Source organism: Takifugu rubripes, chromosome 15, assembly GCF_901000725.2.
Source record: "Takifugu rubripes chromosome 15, fTakRub1.2, whole genome shotgun sequence".
Classification (NCBI taxonomy): Eukaryota; Metazoa; Chordata; class Actinopteri; order Tetraodontiformes; family Tetraodontidae; genus Takifugu; species Takifugu rubripes.
The window spans coordinates 11604390-11625427 of NC_042299.1; the positions used below are offsets into that span (position 1 = coordinate 11604390).

Below are 21038 nucleotides of genomic sequence, written 5' to 3' on the forward strand. Positions count from 1 at the left end.
ATAGTCGCAAAATAGCACCTATATCGAGGCTCAGGCTTGCAAATGCATCGGAACACACACCAACTGCGCACGTTTTCATATCTCATGCACACCAACACAGATTTGAGCGATGTCAGTAAACAGTAATGAGAACATCTCCACATTATAAAAATATGAAGACAGACTATACGTGCTGATAAAAAAAAGGCAGGAACTAATGGAGTGGGACAATTGGTCTAACATTGATCAATCGGTGAGGGGATGAGAGCCTAATGTAGATCCAGGCAGAGTCAGGAAGAATGATTTGAGTCTGTGCTCAGGAGAAAGATGCTATTAACATGTAATGAGTTCAGAAAGCAGCTTAGTAGATGATCACACACAGATATAAACACAAGCCCCACAGAATTTGAAAAGTAGAGCAGAGCATGATCAGGGGGGGAAAAATGGTTTGCAATTAAAATACCTTCATCCTTTGGTCGGTTCATTGTAGACTCTTGTTTTTTTGTCAGCGGACCTGGGGAGGAGGGCGGGTTGGGGGGGTTGGAGAGACAAAAGACAAAATTCAAATTGGATTCCATTTGCAGGGAACACAGAGAGATTAGAAGAGGGAAAAACAGCAAAAGATCAGACTTTGTCTTTGATTCAGTGGCTGTGTACAGCAAATATTGACAAGGATTACACACATACACACCCAAACTCTCACACATGCGCGCCCCCAAAACTCGTCTGTTTTAACTACTGAGGATTTAGTGATGCACTGCCACATATATGACCCGAGGGGCCACCTCTCCTCGACCCCTCTCCCAATCAGTCATGACACACCGCTGCTCTGTGAAGAAAAATCAATCAGCAGGATCAAGCCATCACTCTTCGGTCAGGAAAAAGTGTCACAATTATCAGTCCTACAACATGCAGAGATAAAGCAGTGAGACCGAGACCTTCATCCAGCGGATCAATGTGTCCTCGGGTTAACGCCATGTTAGTCATCGGCATCTTTGGTTTTCGTTATTTCGTTTTGTTCCACCTGTGAAGTCGGCGTGACAGCATCCATCTGAGCAAAATTGCAGAGGAGACGGACTTTAACAGGCAGTTAAAGTCTCTTTCGGACGTGGCCAGTAACCAGCATTTATCACTAACACACCGGCCCGGTCTCAGTAACATCTTAACCAATAGGGAATCCATTATTTTTTTTTCTCTTGGCTTCTGTCAGAGGAGCGTTCCATCAGTCCACAATTACCAGGCTGTCTTCTGGCATTCTCAGTCATTGTCCACACACGAGCGGGAAGCCATTAAAACACGGTCACGTTCATGCATTACACGTCCGTGTGCCACACAGAGCATGCTAACAATGCCCTTTTCAACTGTCGTCATCCTCCTTATAGACACCCTGCTGAACGCTTTCTGCAAACTAATGGAGAGCTCAGCCTCTTATACATTAAAAAAAAGTCTACATTTGGTTGCCAAGGGATTCATCAACCTGCCAGCATGATGCTGACGCGCTTCTATCACTCCGTAGGACAGCAGTAGATCAGACGACCAAATGGCCACAGAGGAGAGACAAGGCACCACCGGATGCCGGCAGAGTTTTCTCCCATCTCTTAATATGAAAATGGCTTCCTCATACGAAATGTTTATCTTCTAAGTGGAAATAAGATCGATGCTGAACGTATTTTGGTGCATATGAGTACCCGCTCAGACGCCTGATCCAGACAGTGCTTCCTGCCGCGGACAGAGATGGTACAGTGGTTGGGACTGGGCTACAGAGCAAACAATTAGAGTGGCCAGTAATGGAAAACAGCACATTAATCCGGTGTCTGGTCAGCACTTCCACAGTACTTAGCACCACTCTGAAACCACACCTCAACGCTTAATGGAGAATTGATGATTTCATTCGTTTTTGGAAGATATAGCTAACTGATATTTGTGGACAGGCCTGCACACACACCAGCATACATGCACACACTTATGCCTGACTACTGCATCTCTCTGAGAAACCTTTAACACTATCAAAAGCAGTAAAGTTGTATCCCAGTTTCTAAGAGAACACAGACTCATTCAGTGTTGTCTGTAGTCATGTTGATGGCTGCATCTTGGCAACGTTAATGTTCTAACGTGGTTATATTAACTGACAGATTAGTTGAATACAGTCAAAACCAACCTGTAGATGAGCTGTAGTCTTTATTTATCATTTAATGTGGACTGGAACACTCAGAGCAGTTGGACCAAAAAGTTAAACCTTCATATGGAGGGCATGTCCAGAGGCAACCAGAACCAGAGACTCATAACACCAAAGTGTACGTCAAGAAGTCAGCACGGATGACTGAGCTGAACATATATCGTAAAAAAGGAAACAAGCCTAGGAGAGGCTAAAACATGACGATAAAAAATTAAAGGCCATCACAACCTCAGAGACTCTGACTAAAGTGTAGCAAATGGAAGACCATATTTGGTGCGCACAGTCTTTGGACCGCAGCACAAACATGTACATGTAACATTGAGGGACCGTTTGTCCAGAAACTAATATTATTAGCAATGTGACTAAGCTAAAAAAAAAACAAATACAAAGGATTACATATGAAAGAATCACCCAAGAGAACATTTCAGGGTTAAAAGTCATCAATCTCCTCTGCCTTGGTGTATAATGCCCATAGGGTGAGCATCACACGACGTGAAGGATCAGTGATCAGTGAAACCCGGTAGCCTACGCAGCGCCGCTCTTCATGGATTGTCCTAGCACTGTTTGACCTGTGCATCTCCATCTCTCAGTCAGCAGCGCTTCATTTCGGTTCAGTGAGCCAGTGAGCGCGGCGCAAGCTGTCTGCGGTCCCTCTGTATTTCCTCAGCGCATTAAACAAGATGAAGCTGCAGTATGTCATGTCTACGGTGGCTTGTCTGCTTGACAAGGTGTCAGACACGGCTTAGATTCATCGTCCTTCGTCCAGGCAGCATCTCCCGACACGTGTGGTTCTATTCTGCTGTCTCACTCTTTTACTGCTGCATCCTCTCCTCCAACGCCCTGCCTCCTGAAATATGGTTTTTAATAAAGAGCACAGTAAATGGCTGCTCTCACAGCCATAAACCTGAATGATTTTACACTCTTGGCTCAGGAGCACAGTGGAACTGTGCTTAAGTCTGACCACACAGCCAGGAGAAGTGTTAGATTGTGTTTCTCCGGACTTTATTTTGAAGCGGCAGCGGGCTACATGGAGGATTGGTGAGAAAGGACACGAAACTCCTTTGTATTCAGAACACTGACTGCTTCTCCTGCCATCTGAATAAAGATGGGAGGAGAGGAAGGGATGCTTTCAGGGCAAGAGCAGGGGGGAATCTGAGGATGCAAAAAGAAAAGAGCTGGGATTTTTCCTCCATCCAAGGAATAATGCCAAGGTCGGGGAGAATCTTTTGGTTTGAGGGAGAAGATGGGGAAATTTAGAACAGAATAGAATATGCTTTATTTGTCATTATACAATTTCACAATAAAATTTCACGGCCAGATGGAGGTTTAGAAAAAGGACTTCCAATTTTCTAATCAGATCAAACTGGTCAAGAAGTGGACGTTTACACTTTGGTGCTTACAATTCATTTTGAACCACCTACTTCTGCCGTGGATGCCACCAAGTGCAGCAAAACGTGGGACTAATATCTTCTCATGGTGGAGCAGACACTATGAGTACAGGCTACAATAGCTGACATCAGAGTGCTGGCATCTCTGACGGTTCTAAAATGTTTATTTATTTATTTATTTATTTGCAGGTCCAGCGGTTATGATTTGCCTCCTGCTATTTAATTTCTTCCTCCCCCCGGTTGCTATTTTGAGTGAAAGTGAACTGTGGGACAAGGTCAAGGTCATAGTGTTGATCGACACACTGCCATTAGCTCCTGTTAGCTAAATAATCAATGTCATTTTTGTGATCAGACTACAGTCGTACGGTGCATGATGATGTGACGGCAGGGATGCAAGTGCGCCTCACAAGCACAACGTGGCCAGATTCAAAATAAACTTCCAATATGTATCCAATTCACATCCAACACTGTGAGTAGAAAATAAGTTAGCAAGGAGGGAGCAGGACAGCGAGGGAGGCGCTAATAAACATATAATGAAAGGTAAATAAAAGCAATGAGAATATACAGAACAGCACCTGACAGGATGCTAATCTCATGCTGCTAACTAGCAATGAGGGAAGATGAAGTTTAAATATAAAGCTTTGTTTCTATTTCTGCTGACAATATGTTGAAGCTTTGAGGGTTTATTCTTTGCTTAAACAGTGACATCAGTTGGCAGAAGTACGAGGACGAGCTGGCACGGCCGCACCCCAACCCCTCTATTCCTTTAATGACAGGAAGAAGAAGGGCTTTTTTCCTCGCACCTTTTTACCCCAGATGGAAAGATAGTGATCTAATCAGATTCATGGCCAATTTGACTCCCTGAGGTCACTCCTTCTCATCTCTTGATGGTGGCAGACAAAACACTGCTTCCCAAATTGTGTCCAAGCCACTTGGAACACTCTTAGGCTTAATCGGAAACCTGACTGCTGGAGAATACTGGAACTGGGCTGTGGTTTTTAGGGAAAAACACTTTGATTGAACTTGTGTTTACATTGCTGTTGTTCCTTATGGGTTGGTACAAGGCCAACGTCTGAACCACATAAAGACTTTGGCCTTGTACAAGATGAATCACCATATTCATATCCTTCCTTCAATAGGAGAATAACCATAAAATTGGCACTGCATGCTTATCGGGAAAACATGGGATGTGCAGCTTTGCTGTCAAATATTGGCATGATTCACAATAATGAGGCAGTATTCAGCACGCTAGCATGTCAGAGAAACACTCTCCTTGCTTGACTTGCCTTGGCATGGAAATGTTGGGGGAGCCTAAAGGCTAGACATCAAGGCTTAAAGGAAATAGCCAAGTGTTTACAGGTAACCATCTGCCCAGTTCAGAGTTAAGATATGTCAGATACCAGGAACGGTGGAGGTCAAGATATGGTCTGGAAGACCATGAAAAACATGAGAGAACTGCTCACAGGATTGGTAGAAATCAAATCAGAATGTCCATTTGATAGCAAAAGACCTCCTAGAAAATTTGTCTGAATCTGAAATCCTGGTGCACTGTTAACCCTGGAGCACGAGGATAGCCTTCATGGAAGAGTCATCAGTAGAACATTCCTCCTGCGTCCTCAACCCTAAATCCAGTACCTGAAGTTTGCTGAAGAACATCGAGACGAGCCTGATGCATTTAGGGATCAAGTCCTGTAGACCGACCAGGATTAAATACAACTCTTGATCAATGGGCAAAAGTTCTAAGAACCCCTTTCCAACCCCTGTCCAATCGGGGGTGGATCCATCATGTGTTGATGATATATTGCAGCCCACGGCACCGGGAAACATTTGAAGGATGGGGGAAAGAATGGATTTAATAAAATTCCAACAAATACTGAAAGAAAACACACCACCATCTGTTGGCAATTGAAAAGAGGATGGCTTCTCCAAATGGATGTGTCATCTCAGAGATCATCTTGTGCTTGCTCGACTGGTCACATTAACAGGAAGTGGTGGGTGCCCCGACTGTTGCGTGCCAGCGTAAATGTTTGCGTTGCATTTGACTTCTTCTGTGGAATCGTATCCATTTTGCTTGAAATATCTCATCCTGTTTCAGTGACTGAACTGAACAATATATCGTGCGTGTGTGCGAAATTTAGTAGGTGCAACATAATGAGCTTCAAGATGAGCATTTCGTGAGCAAAGTGAGGACATTTTTGTCAGGTCTTCACAACTTGGAAAGGCAGTTTGTGGCTTAAGACTTGGTTCTGGGGTTAAGGGACTTGGTTCAGGTTAATGGGGTTAGAGTTGGGCATTTATTGGTAGCATTACGATTAGTGAAAGATGTGAACGAGGTATTTTAATGAGAGTCCTCACAAAGTGTCTGTGTTTATTTGAACTCAATATCATTGCCAAATTCTTCTGGCACCTCTCAGCTGGCCCCAAATCCAGCGCTGAACAAATTCTTTGCAGTCCGGCATCTGCGTCGGGTTTGATTTCAGGGGCACGCCGCAGCGCTTTGGTCTCTGCTTCTCTGTCTCACACAGACGGCGAAACACATCCTTCGGGACGCCATCAGCCTTGTGTAAGCACTGACCCCTGACGATAAGTGACAGATTCTGACAAGCAAACGGGCCGACATGCAAAATCAGTCTCACTCATTTACACACATCTCCCGTGGGACACGGGACACTCGACATCATCCCCACGGCGTTTCGTGACATATATGGTCCCCAGCAGAGGTGAGATTATTTACCCCCCCCTCGTCTGCCCGTCTGTGTCCTGCGCCGCGTTCGTCCACGTTGAATATTTCTTCCAGGCCTCGGGGAAACGCTTCTCAATCAATAAATCGGAACACTGACGGTTTTGAGGTTGATCCAGTGGTGTCACTGACCAGTGACCACGTTGGAGGTATTTAAGGATTTCTGCACACGTCACAGCAACCACAGCAACATCTGGTCGATTCACAGCTCAAGAGGGAAAGATTGAGGCTAAACTGCGTCACTGGCCTGCACATAGCTGTCTAAATAAGGCAGCGGAGTTATTAGAAACGTGTTTACAGGGACGACGCTGCCTACCAGGTTACTTCACATGTCCTGGTGCCTTCACCTCCACAAGGTTAGTTCTGTGTACTCGTTGACCAATTAGTGACATCCAAAAGCATGTGACTGAATAATCTCTATGGCTGAACCACTGACAAACAACCCTATTAAAGAGAAAAGTGGTTATTAAAAACCGATAAAATAAAACTGTTTTCACCCATTTTGCAAACAAAAAAAAATCCGATTGAAGTGTAGCAATTAACATTTTCATGGCTATTTTCACACATAAGAGGACCATTATGTTGATATTTCTGTTAGAGATAACACATAAAGTGTTTTTGGACCCACTCGAAGAGTAGAGACACTCACCGTCTTCAGTGGGGACGTAGATGTTGAGATAAAGGCAGTCCTCGCTCTGGTTCTGGACAAAAGTGGCGGCGGCGTCCAGGTTGTCTGTGAACCACACAGGCAGCATGATTTCTGGCAAAACCCCGTGCACGTTTTGAGGGCAGACTGATGCAAACTGAGTGGCGTTGCGGATCTCCTGCCATGAGCCTGGAGCCTCTGGGGGCTGGAAACGGCGCTCTCCGATGGGCGCCGTGGCGTACGGCACTCCTAAATATTGTTCCACGGGGGCCAAGATCTCATTGTTGAGCTCCCTCCTGATGCCGCGGACCTTTCCATAGACCGTGGATACTATGGGGTGTTTAAGGTCGACCCGTTGACACGAGGAAAGGGTGAGGTGGAGCACTAGTCCCAACAGTAACTGCAGACAGCAGTTGGCGATCTGAGAATGACGCTTCCCACCGTAGCCTTGGTGGCTCGCAGCATTTAGAGGAAAAATCATGTCCAAAATAAACGCTGTTTTAGTCATAACAAGAGGGCTTGAACGGGGTCGAGGGAAAGGATCACAAACTGAGTGGGTGATGGTAAAGAAAGGCAAAAGGAGGATTTGTGGACAGGGACAGTTAACTGTTTTACTGTGGTGACATGACGAGGTCGAGGTAACATTATCAGGTAGATTCTATGGTTGCGTCCACCTTCCCCTGCAGAACTCCTGATTGGTCCAGAGCTGCAGTCAGCAAATAGCACCTAGAAGACACAGACGTGCAGGTTATTTATGAGCAAAGGTCAAAAGACACATGGAGAATTTTGGTTGATTTTTGAAGGAAAAAAAGAGACAACGTGAGACACAGATCGTGCAGATATTCACTTGAGTTGGAATCACTGAAAGCAGTTTAGTTCTGCGTTCTGCATTCAAAAGTGAGGTCATGAATAATCTCAGGCTCTGTGCTGTCAGAGTCTGTGCTGTCTGGCGTACAAAAGGAATGAGCTCCAGCAGACGATTTACTGCCTGGTAATACCACTCACGATGCTAATTGTAATTAGCATCGTGAGTGAATAGCATGACTAAAAAGAAGTGCATTTGATTAGCAGTGGTATGCTCTTCTCATGCTATCTAGATTTACAGTTACAAAATTGCACCAAAAGTGATATTTTGTGTTTTATATTTGCCAAACCAGATGGCTTGGGGCTTTCTTTGCATATTTCATGTGTGAACAAGACGCTTGAGAGCTGCTTTTATGATGGCCTCATCACAAAGGAACTCAGATAACCTATAGAATCCCAAAACTACCAAGAAGGCGTAATGTATAAAGGTAAGAAGGATCTAAAAGTAGAATTCTCTAGCTAAAATATGTGGTCGCGTGGATGACCCTGTGCAAAATAAAATTCAGAGAAGCTGACGCCAATCAAATAAAAAGCTGTTTACATGGATGCGAGGGTTACGAGTCAGTTGGCCTTGTAGCTTTAAAGTCACCGACACTGTGTCAGTTACACGTTCCTGTCTCCCCTCAGTACACTTGCTTCTTGCTTCCACATCATTACAGATGAATGGGCACTTCTTATCTCGCTGTGGCTTTGAGAGACGCGGCCGTTTAGGTGTGATAAAGGCTTTATGTGGGGTTAACTCTTAGCTGAATGCGGCTTCATCCCCGTGCCCCAGTCCTGCGGTATACAGCAGAGATGACAGCAACATTAAAGGAGAGCCAGAGTCTGCGACGCAAATGGCGTTCATCGGGATCAACTCGGGAACAAACCGAGCTAGTTTAGCTTAGCATTGGAAGAGCTTTTATCATCAGATAGGATTATCAACACTTGACTTGTGTCTCAGCGGGATTTAGCTGGACCTTAACTGCTTTTCAGAGCGTGCAATGAGACAAAACACCTCATGCAGAATATCGCATCAGACACATGTTGTGGAGGATTGCTGACGTACACCCAACACCCGTCAGTGCTCATTATGTCCCCTTAAACTATTTAGATATGCATTTTGAATGTGAAACCACCGTATATGATTATGTTCTGTCAGTAAATCAGATGTCACATCCAGCGGCGTGCCAAGGTCGGAGCCTATTCAGCATGCAAAACATTCCCATGCATGAAGGCAGCAGGATGCCAATTGCTGGCTAGGATAGCGTAAAGGTGTCCGTAAGGCGTTTGTTCGCAGCCTGTTGGCAGTTGTTATGTAGAACGTTGCTGCATGAGCGCGCACACACGTGTGAAATCCAACGAGGCATCGGCCGTTGCACGTGAAGGCGCCACAGCGAGCAGAACCTGGGCTCTCCTCACCCTCTCACACGTGACCCGCAAACAGCCGCGCTAATATCCACAGCATCTGTTAAAGTCAACCATCCGTGAGGTGAAGTGGCGCCGAGCGTGCATCTTTCCCCACATAAAACGGCGCCGATGGACACACAAATCACCTGGCTGATTGAGGCCATTGCTTGGTGTGTTTAATAGGCAGTCCTGTCAGCTTAGGCTGATTGAGAAGGTAATACCCCTCCAGTGGGGCCCGTTTATGGGTCCGTTAAGGAAAACAGAACAGTTTCCTGATAGTTGCAGGATATTGTTGGAAAAGCTTCACTTGGGAATTCAGCTCCTTTCTTTCAGCACCTAACTTAAGTACTACATGCACATTTTGGCTGTCCAGCTGTTCTCCTCAGCTAGTCAGCATCTAAGTTTAGCGAGGCTGAACAAGTGTTGACTGAACTTGGCCATCTGTTATTCACCACTATTGTCCTTAAAGCTATGGAATAATATATAAATATAAAGGAAACCTTCCGTGATTGTACCGATACTCCAATACATATGCTCGCAGTGCGTTATGGGATACCGCAAGTGCATTAACTCGGGTACAGCAAGTATTCAGACACCCCAAGCAACAGTGTGCACCCTAGATAGTGCACTAATAAGGGTATAGGACGTGATTTTGAAACCAAATTCAAACCAAATTCAGTCCGAGGAGCCAACAGGCACCTTCACCTTTTTCCAAGTAGCAGCTTCTTCAGATCAAATCATGCAGGTGCCACACAGTCTAGTTTATATGTGGGGGCCACAGGGGTCCACCTGCACTCAGCAAAGATGTCTGCTAGTTAGGGAAGATGCCTTCTACCGCTTTTGATCTAAGTGGCTGATTAGAGGCCCCCGGAGTTTTAAATGGAATCAGAAACACAACTAGTTTGTTTTGAGTGTCAGTCAGGAGGAGTCGTGCCGGATGGCATCAGTGGGCCCAGCCAACAGGCCGGGATGATATGGAGTTACACAGGAAGTGAATATGAATGAAGAATGTCCGACTCCTGGTAGGAGCACCGTGTGATGTCAGAGTTCTAGGATACTGCCTGCCCCACTGGCTTTCATTTATTTTAAAAACCGGGTCCTGGCAGGAAAGCTTCCACCTCATCTAGTCAATTAGAATCATTTGCGATTCATTTGGTCTCAGACCCAACAAGTCAGCTGAAATAAACATCTCCCGGTTAATTTTAGAGCCCAGTTTCTAAATTTACTCGAGGTGGCGACATCAAAACTGTCCAGTTGATTGATCAAGTGTCCAACGGCGAATAAACATTCCAAAAAAGACTGACAAGGCTTGTAAACAGCCAGACTTTATATCAGGAACTACAGCAATTAGATCAGATCTTCTGAAATCATCAGTGTCTTTAAATCACCGTCTCCAGGACCCCGAGGAGAACGTACATCACATACTTATATGGTATATAGGGTTGCAAATATAGGCATCCAGGCCGTCAGGAGACGAGAGCCTCTGGGACTCTGGATGTGATGTTTTGGTTTAGGCATGTTTCTGCTCTGTCCTGCACCATTTGGTGCTTCCAGAGAATTCGCTGTGTGTGTAAAAGCAACAGCTTTAACAAACAGGAAGCCACGTCATGGTGTCAATTTCACGTAAAGCGCAAATGTACGTTAATGATGATACTGAAGACCGCGAGGGGATCTGAACCTCTGGTCTTTCTGCGCCGAGAACCAAATGCACCAATGGCATTTAATGGGGAATAGTTCACTTGTGGATTGTAATCCTAAATATCTGGCATGAAGCAGTCGCCGTCCCCACTGTTCTCAGTGATTAACCATCAGCGCACTGTGAAATGAGCTGAGCCGGCTTGCTGTGCTCTCACTGGATGACTGTTCATTTTTGAATACATTGATGTCGCTCTGGGGAGAAACCATTACGTTGTAATTATTCAATGGCAGTTTGATCAAACTGCAAAATTGATGTTTGAAGCAAGTTTCCATCCGCTTCTACTGTGTTCAAAGCTACATTATGCTAATGCGCGTGAGAAAATAAAAGGTAAGAACTTCGAAATTCATGGGGGCTCCCTGACTGTACTGTGGGGGCCGATGAAGGCTGAGAATGGATTCTGTAAACAAAACTCTCTTCAGTCGTGTCCAAACAAACGCAGAATCACGGCTTCGCCAAAACGCTTACGCTCGTCCTTCACAACGCAGCATTCACACTCATAATCAAGGACACAAAAACACAAGTTAGGATTAGAAATGCTTTGTAAGCAAACGCATGGAAGTCAATTAAAGGGGTCTTAATGAAGCATCGGTGCAGGTTATTAAAGCAGCAGCAGGGATCATAAAGCAGCAGGCGGCCAGAGCAGATAGATGCGAGACAAAAGGTCTCCTGTCAATGCTCCACCAGAAAGTCAATATGTAGCTGCTGGTCGCCACTGTTCTTTCTCTTTAACACCTGTAGATCACATGGAAACACCTTTTATCTCCTTGCCAGTGCACGGACTAAGTTATCTCGACAACTGCTGACGAGGGACACGAGGAATTTGTTGCAGATGAATGCCGCTCCCCGTAGGAGACTGTTGCTTTTTATTTATCTGCTTGTGCTTGCTAGTTGGGAGTGGGAGAATGTGTCATAATGTAGCATGCAGTCTGGTGACACGCTAATTAGCAGTGATCAAGGTGAAATGCTAGCTGTGTTAGCGTGTGTATAGGTGTCTTTGGGCTGAACGCAGTCTGAAAGCAGTGTGACAGCTGCTTTGCCTCAAGCTCGCAGCTAATTTGAGAATAAAATGGCAACTTAGCCAAGTTAGCTCGCTCACGAGGCCGCGCTGCAAAAAAAATAAAATCTAATAATAATCACAATGCTGATGATCATATCATGATAATCAAATGTACAATTAAGATGGGGGGAAAAAAGGAAATAGAAGGCAACTGTGGAGATGAAGACAATACATGAAAGTATGTCTAGAGGCATGCAATTTAAAAGGAGATTTACAGGATAACATTGAATTAACTAGCTTATGTTCCTAAGGCAGGCACGTTCAATGCTAAGCCCCCCTAGCAAAAACTGCAATCAGCTTTATTCTTGACTCAAGTCTGAAAGAGACTCAAAAGAGCCCCAGGATTCCGGGCTGACAGGAAACTGTAAAGTCTGAGTGTAGCCACAGGCCACAGCCTCCTGCAGCCCACTTTGAATGTGATCACTGAAAAATCCGTGACACCGGTTTACATCATACTGTAGAGCTGATGGTACGCCATGGCTAATACTGCGGACGCAGGCGCCTGACGTGGATGCGTTATGAACATGTCAGCGGGGACGCCTGAGTCTGGCTAATTCGTTAGCGACTGTGACAGCCCACATCCAGCTGACAAAACAGATCACTCTCCCTTCATTTGGAGGACATCTGGAACGGACATGAAATAAAAGCCATGGGCACGCTCCATGTAACATATCACCAATAATGTGACAATATTAAAATCATGAAATCATGCATAAATTACAATGGAACTGCTGGAACTGCTGAATATCTGACAGCTCTCTGCTGTTGCTGCTGCTGCGGCTGCACTCACCTTATTGTGCCAGTGTGTAAATGAAGATGCTAAATCTTATTACAATTCAGAGACAGCGTTTCTGATTTTACAACATGTGACTTGTGTCCTAAGCTGGAGCTGAAACCAAAGGGGGAACAAGGAGAGGCAACCTTTAACGGAGGTGAAAGCGGGGTCTGGAGGTACGAGGATGGGGATGACCTCATCCTGTAACACCCTCTCTACAATCTGCACCTGTTTAATTGGCAGATAAGGATTTAAAAAAATACACTTGCTGTTATGCTACGTGTCCGGTATTACAAAAAAAAAGTTAGATGCTGGAAATTAGTATCTGGGGTTTTGTTTTCTTTCTTTTTTCCTACACTGAGAGTTCTGAATAGGAGAAGAATAAACTCGGTAATAAACAGTAAATGAAGTATTCCGCGGTAAATGAATTTCTTTTAATTGATTTATATCTACTTATATCTGAATGTGTCACAGTTGCTTACCCTCAGTCCGAGCTCAGCCAAAAATGAAAATGCACTCATTATCCACCGACTGATGTTGACAGAAAAGCTGGACAGAAAGCAAAAGTAGCTTCAACCAGCTCTAATATAGAGTAATTAAAGGCAACAAGGGGCAATTCTTCATAAATAATAACAATAATGGGGATAACTGCTCCACGTGTCCAGAAACACCACAGCAGCCTGCTGGATGATAAACGGAGCGTCGGCTTCAGCTGCGATCAACTCATTCAGCGCTTTATTCCTGTCGGCAGGATTTTAGCCTGAGTAGCCAATGAGTCACTTGTGTTTGATCTACTGATCCCCCCCCCCCCTTCTCCGTCACTATCAATAGAGTTTCATCTCTCTGTGAATGAGGTGGGTTTCATTTGGGGCCACCTTTATCTGCATTATGCATTGTGTGTTGTTTCATTGTCTTTTCTCGCTCTGTCTCCTGCTTCTGTCTCGGCCCGCGTGGCTCGTACGGCGGCGGCGGCGGTGACGTGGGGAAAGGGCCAACGAACCCTAATCGTGACCCCTAATCGTGACACGTGCGCCACCTCCGTTGTTAGCGCGGTGGGTTTGGATTTCAAATTAGCCGCAGACAAATGCAAGCTAGATCTCTTTGTGATGTCCAGACTCTGCCGCTGTTGTATCTTAAATATGTTAATGTTTAATAGTCCAAAATAATACATTTAATGCATGAGAGCTGAAAGGACTGAGCTCCGCTGGGTTAAAAGAATTGTTTGGGGAAGTGGAAATTGAAACCTGATTAATTTTAGCCTTCGGAGGGCAGATGCTTGCAGTTGTGTTTGATTTGATTACACCAGCCCTGTTCCCTTTGCCTCTTCTGTTTCAGCGCGTCTCTCTGTATAGATCCAGCAGGCAGCGCTGAGTCCATCAATGCCCAATGAATAATTCAAATATTCTGAAGCGCTAAGCTAACCCGCGTTCACGTTTTCCCCTTTAATGACACGATGACCATTTCCTCTAAGTTCTGGATGCGCGACATCCTGGCATCTTTTGCAGATAATTGAGAAGACGAGGAGTTTGTTGCCGAAGTTTCCACCGACGTCGTTTGGGCGGTGCAGAGTGTGCAAATGAGCAGCATCGATACACGAGGACGTGAGTCAAACTCGCTCATGAGGGCTGAATGAAACGCTTTTTTATACTCCTCAAAGGTTTCCAAGAAGGGCCTCGTGTACCGTATGTGCAAGTGCCCATATTTCTGGATGTGTTGGATCGGTCTCTCCTCAAGCTGGACCCTATTTCTTACAAGTAGCAGGAAATTAAATGTGTAGGAGGAAACATATTTAGCAACCAAGGCGACCAATCACAAGCGCCGCAGCCTGTTCGTTCACATTTGTGGCAGAGCGCCTGTCAGGGTACAGCGCAGGGGTCCCCTCTGGGTCCCCGTGGAGCCTTCAGGTACACCGTAGGCCTTTAACATGCACGTTCAGGAGACTTGCACATTTGGAGGGTTTGAATTATTCATCCATCTGCAGTCGTCTACAAGTCGTCTGGTGGCGGCGCCGTCGGTCAGTCAGGCAAGGGGCAGAACACCGACTCCGTTTGGCTGAGGGATTCCTGAACCCGGGATCGTGAATCGCTTCAGTAAACAGACGTAGTCAACGTCGCGGGGCCGTTGTCGCTGCCTCGACATCAAACGCCTGCTGAAAATTTAACGCCGCCTTAAGACGACTGCCACGTTCGGAGGGAAGTGCACCCTGACAGATGGGCAGCGGCGCCGCGTACGCTAGCTTAGCGAAGGAGCCCTGAGACCTCCTGGACTGGATGATCCGTATCCTGCCCAAGTTATTAACGTTTCCTGTACCCTTACGCCACCGCAGTGAGGTCAGCTGGATAAACGGAGGGGGAAGACATGTCGGCGAAGCCTTACAGCTCCCAAAACTTTGGTGTTGTTTTTAGACGTATCCCAGCTGTGGAGGTCCTGGTTTTAATCCTCTTTAATGAAATAATCATCCTGATGAAACCTGACACATAAACTGAGTCCCATCTGCAGTAAAACGGAGCATCGTGTTGACTCTGGCGGGACGCTGGCTTCCTGCACGCCACCAGCTGATCGGTATCAGACCAATCAGATCCTATCAGATTAAAAAGAAGGTAATCAGGGTGTCCGGATCATCTGAGAGGCTCACCCTCTCCCTCCTGTGATCATTGGCGACACCGCTCCTGTCTGAAGGCAGCGCGCACCCCCCAAGCACCCTCAGAACCTTCCTCTACAAAGTCCTTTTCCACATCTATTTGCAGAAGTGCGAATCGCCTTAAACCCCTTTGATGTGTCGGACTGGGCCGCCTGACATTTTGTACAGCAGGTCCTCAGCAAAGCTGGGAAATCAGCTGCGCGCTATAAAATCTCAGCTCCTACTGACCTCTCTTTCGGCCAGGTTCAAGTGTTCAGATGAATGGGAAAGTTCTAAATCCATTCCGGCCTTCTTCGCTGACGGAAAACACACTTCCGCCAGTTTAACCGGGGAACCGGCGGCATTAGCATGGGCGGCGTCTCAGAGGGCAACAAGCTCCTCCCACATCTTTTTAAGGCGATCAGGTTGCACCACTTTCAACGGCTGTAACTTGAGTTATAGATGAGGAAGTTTGGCGGTCGTATTGTGAGAAATCTGATATTGTGTACGAACAAATAATCGGATGTGATATTTATGAACTTCCAGCTGTGTTTTGCCACATCTGGGAGAACCCGGCAACGTAACTGAGTTCATGCGTGATCACTGTAATGGATCCAGGGTTTACAAATACCATTAAACCATTCCAGGAGACAAATATTAAGGTTAAAGGTCAAAGCTTATTGGTCTGAACATGCTTCCATACCGAGACGAAGAACATTCTCATTCATCTGATGGGGAATTTAAAAGAGGTTTCTCCTCTTCAGCATCACATTCCATATTTGTTCCAACGTTTGTCAGAACTAGTGGAAACTGACCAGACGACCAGCTACCATTTTACCAGGTTTCCTTCCCGTGGGCGGCGCCAGCTTGTCCATAAATCCTGTATTTTACAGCATTATATCTTATATTATATATTATGTTGCTTCGCTCATCATCTTTGAATGACAGCTTGAAAAAAACTAAAAACAGGGAAAAAAGCTGCTTAATGGATCATGTCTGATGAAACTGAAGGGAGGAACTTTGCCATTTTGTGAAGGTCACCAGTTCTGCTCGTCTCCTTTGCTGACAAATGACTTATTCAATTTCCAGTCGTTTTTAATGGGGTTTGGTGTGGAGTACTTTTAGTGCTTCACAGGACATGCTGCCAATTAATGTGGCTCATCTCTTTTGCTTGTTGTTATTATTCCAAGGATAGGTTACCGAGGACGGTTGCCATGGCATTTGAACAGACGTTTGTTCCGGCTCTACAGATAATAGGTCAGGTCAAACTCCTGTGCCTTTCTCCTCCGTGGTTGTGACATGGCTGCGAGCTGGATTCGTATTAACCTTTGTTCTCTCCGACCATCTCTGCGTAGAATCTAACGCGATTAACCTGCGACTGGAGCTCCTGACTGTCAGGACGCTCAGCTGGAAAACGAAGCTGGCAAAAGACGGCAGCAGCTGCCAGCTCCAATCTGCTTTCAATATGGCAATATGGCCCAGAGTTCTGGGCTGATTGTGTTGTCTGTTTAGCTCTTTTCTCTGAGATAACTGTAGAAACCGTGGGACCACTCGTTGACGGTGCGATACAACAGCCCCCTGGAATATTACTGATTCTGAATCATTCAACTCCAGGACTTTAGAAAACACCAGACAACTTTCTGTAAGCAGATCCAGCAGAACCTTCACTAGTGGCAGATACAAGAATCGGGGAAAAAACAGGAGCGGGTCCTGAACGGGTGCAGGTCAATGAACCCAGCTGATGTTACTGAGCGCTGGGACGCTGCATCTGAAGGCACTGCAGAAGAACCAAGGCTGCAGCAATGGAAATGATGCTGTTCCATCAGTTCAATAGCACAAAAGGACGGATGAATAATGAGGTCAGGTGTTGAAATCTGGTTGGGAAATGCCGTTTTTAGACCTACCCGTGGCCCTTAAATGCACCCAACGGCCTTTGACCTCACAACTCAGCCAATTTTGCGTCATGGGACAGTGAGAATAAACCCATTTTAAACAGGAGTCCGCTGTCGTCAAATCCATTAAGGCTCTGATTCATTCATTTTTCCCCCTTAATCCACTTATCTTCACCCAAAAACAAACAACAGCAGCTCTCCTCCAAACTGGCTTTACTGGGCCTGAACTGGAGTTTATTAGAACCAGCAAACTGGAGACGACAGCAGTCCCCGAATCTTGTTTCCTCAGATTAAAAACGCTGCCGTCCACATATTTCTGTTACGTAAGAGTTATTTTGGTTGATTATTGTAGGTGTCGCCGCACATCGTCATCCGTTACTACAGTTTACCGTTAAACCCTCCACCCGCGAGTAACCAGGCAGAATTTCAGGATTAGATCATCAAAGGCAAATGAACGTTTCAAATGTTCCAAAAATACGATGAGGAGAAGTGCCGGGGGAAGCGGTCCCGGTCGCTCCAGCGGTAGATGAGCACAGCTAATACTGAATTCTATAAAAGTCCACAAAATGGCTTCATTGGTTCTCTGAGGGGGTCGAAATGTCACCCCCTTGGTAGCTGCATGGGCCGTCGGCGGGGGGGAATTACATTTATTGGAGCTAAAAAAATAAAATGGACATATAGGCTACCATGTCTCACCCATGACCTGTCAGAACAGAGGTCCTGTTGTCTGCCATTAACTGAGCTCTGCACAACCTGCGCTGAATATTAATGGAGCTCTCCCTGGATCATCGGACTGTGTGCATTTAATTCACAAACCTGTGTGTGTGTGTGTGTGTGTGTGTGTGTGTGTGTGTGTGTGTGTGTGTGTGTGTGTGTGTGTGTGTGGAGGACGTCTTTTGAGTTCAAGGCCTGTCACAGACTCTGTTTGAGGTAACTTCCATTGCAGCACAGCAGCGGTGTGTGTAATTAAAAGGTGTGTGTCCGATAATTAAAGCGTGTATCCACAGTCACTAATGCGCTGTGGGGGGGGGGGGGGGGGGGGGGGGGGGGGGAACTGTCTAAACATTCAGCAACAATGAGATCGGGACCCCATTAGGGCCCATCTGAGTGAGTGTGACTGACAGGCTCGACGGGCTGATTCCAAGTGAGTCTCATGAATTTCACCTCATTAGCAGCAACAAGGTTGGAACCAGAACGCGGACGGCGCGGATGCGCAAACTGAACCGTCAAGATGTGACAGCTTATCAACAGGCGAGGCCGATCGAAGGCTCCTGCTGGAACCAAACGCGTGCTGTAGCAACGGGCGAAGGGATTTAGACCCATCTCAGCCCCCAATTGTGCGCCAATAGGATCAAATGTGCGCAACGTGCAAAGTCACCAACGCGTACAGACTGCGCTCACATCCGAGCCCTGGCAGAGAGACAGCTAAACAGACAGGCAGACAGGCAGGCAGGCAGACAGACAGACAGACAGACAGCCTTCAGTCACGTTCTGGGGGTGATGCGATCGTTCAGCTTACCTAAAAGACTCGACGCCGCCAGCCCCAGAATTATGATGATGATGACGATGATGATGGCCCGTCCATCGAAACACGATTCTTCTTTTCTGTCCTCTGCCGGCTTGCAGATGCTGATAGAACTAGGCCATTTCTTCTCTGAACGCGTTTATTTCTCAGGAGGGTAGCGCGTCGCAGGCGTTCGCACATCGGTACACCTTTTCGGCGTCTGTCTTGCTCCGGCTTCTCCAAAAAGAGCACACCTCATGCTGCACCCCCCTCCGCTCATTCCTCTCTGACAACACCCAGCTCTGATCCTCACACAGATTATATTTTACTTTGATGATGTTGAAAATGAGCGGGGATGGGAGGAAAAAGCAGCTAATAAATGCGTAACGCTATAGCGTCAAGACTCTGCGCGTCGCTTCAAAAGTCAACGCCGTAGTCTGTCCTATTTTCCCCATTTGTCCATTTTCAGAATATTCCACAGTATCTGCCTCTCGGAGCCGAGGTGGCCTCCAAAAACACAGACTGTTGGACTTAAAACGTGAAGTGAAGACACCTCGCCAAAAAAAAATCTGGCGTCCAATCTGTTCGCTGCGCGCTTGCGTGGTGCTCTGGTTTGGTTTCACCGATGTTCTAAACTGAAAGTAGAGGCTCGGGCTACGACACACCGGTCCGATACTCTGTTAAGCCACCATTTGCTTTAAAACAATGACAAATGGTTTAATATAAGAAGGTAGTGGTATGACTTCGAAGCCCGACGCTTGCGCTGATCAAGATCCCACAGCTCCAGCGCGGCTTCAGCGTCTGTCTCTCTCTCTCTCCCTCTCTCTCTCTATCTCTCTCTCTCTCCCTGTCTCTCTATCCCTTTTTAGCGCTCTCTCCCCCTCTCTCTCTTTCTCTCGGTGCGGTTTCATCGTCTCTCTTACTTAGAGGACGCCACTTCCAATATCTCAGTCTCACCAGTTTCTTGTCACGATGAGGAAGCGCGACATTGAACAGGTGGAGATTATTGTGTAAATCATTCTGAAACGCAATAAAGATATTTATTTTGCCATTGTTTTAAGGGGGATTTGCATTGAACTGACGTCAGCTGTAACCTTTCTTAAATAGGCGATAAAACTGTACTAGGGAAAGCTGCTGCAGAATTTAAGATAGTCACTTTATTTATTGTCACACTTAACAAGGGAGCTGCGTTTCCAATAAGTGTACTTTAAAGTGATAAATGGGTGATATAGAAATTACAAGAGGAAAAACTGAGATGTTCCCACGACGCTCTGATTTAAAGGCGCAGTAACTGATCTGGCCGTTAGAGGGAGGCAAAAACGAGCTGTTGGCTGACGCTGGCGATAGCTGCACAAAAATCAATCAAAGTGAACGTAAATGTGTGGCGCATATCTGGTAGCAGGGCCTCACATGCGCTGCTTCACATACTGAAAAAAGTAATTGCTCCTGAAATGGTTAAAATATGACCCATTATGATAATCACATGGGCTCCAACTACTTTGGAACCTTGTGAATCCATAGAAAGCCTTTGTTGTTCAGTCAGGTTTTTCAACCTGCATATTTTCGGATCACATTAAATTTGGATCTTCACTCGACCTTGCGGCCGACAGTGAACCCATCTGGAAATATCACCAACGACTCATGCAGATATGTAGGTCAGCAGTGTTTTAAATTCACTCTGCCAAAGGATCTAGTTCCAAAATTGATCTCATCACAACCAAATGACAATGCGTAAGTCACTCTCATTCTGATTCTCTTGATATAGAGTAAATATTTCATCTTCTATTTGGTTTGCTGCGATTCAAATGACTGGTGATGATAAAAGATTCATCACCGAATCATCAAATGTCCAGTGAAGGGTTGTGATCCACTTCCCTTCTTCTTCTGTGACTCAGAAATGTTCACTGGCTTCATCAGCTGGAGAAATAGGCCAACCTGATGGAATCGTCTCGGCCCTCCATAAAAGAAAAATGTGTGCATGTGTGCATAAAATATTCATCCTGTTTTCATCTGCACTCGTCTGCCTGCCTGCTTGTTAGCAGGATTGAAGAATCATTGTTGGATTTGTGTTTTTTCAAGTGAAAAAAAAAAAAAAATTGTAGCGCTAGAATTTGACCGAAGCGTGTGACATTGGATGGAACTTCATTTTACACACACTGATTATAATTAACCTGTTATTGTGTAAGTTGACAAATGATCTGTTTTTATAATGTAATGTGGCTGTTTGTGTAAAATATGTAGAATCGTGAGAATTCACTTATTCACATTTTTTCCCCCAATTTCTACTCAAAACCTCAATGATGCTTTTC

At 45.7% G+C, this 21038-nt stretch overlaps 1 protein-coding gene across 4 annotated transcripts in view; it reads right to left on the reverse strand.

Moving 5' to 3' along the window:
- The window catches only part of nlgn2b (neuroligin 2b), a 40747-nt gene extending 21221 nt beyond the window's left edge, over positions 1–19526 (reverse strand). For 2 of the 4 annotated variants that reach the window (XM_029847832.1, XM_029847833.1), the window contains exons 1-3: positions 18745–19526; positions 6933–7655; positions 443–493 (exon numbers count right to left, since the gene is read on the reverse strand). In XM_029847832.1, coding sequence (XP_029703692.1) covers positions 443–493; positions 6933–7437 — 556 coding nt within the window. In that variant the 5' untranslated portion in view covers positions 7438–7655; positions 18745–19526. Of the gene's footprint in view, positions 1–442; positions 494–917; positions 993–6932; positions 7656–18744 lie in introns of those variants that run through there. The other 2 variants (XM_029847834.1, NM_001173492.1) reach the window with 2 other exon arrangements.
- Positions 19527–21038: the final 1512 nt, after the last annotated feature.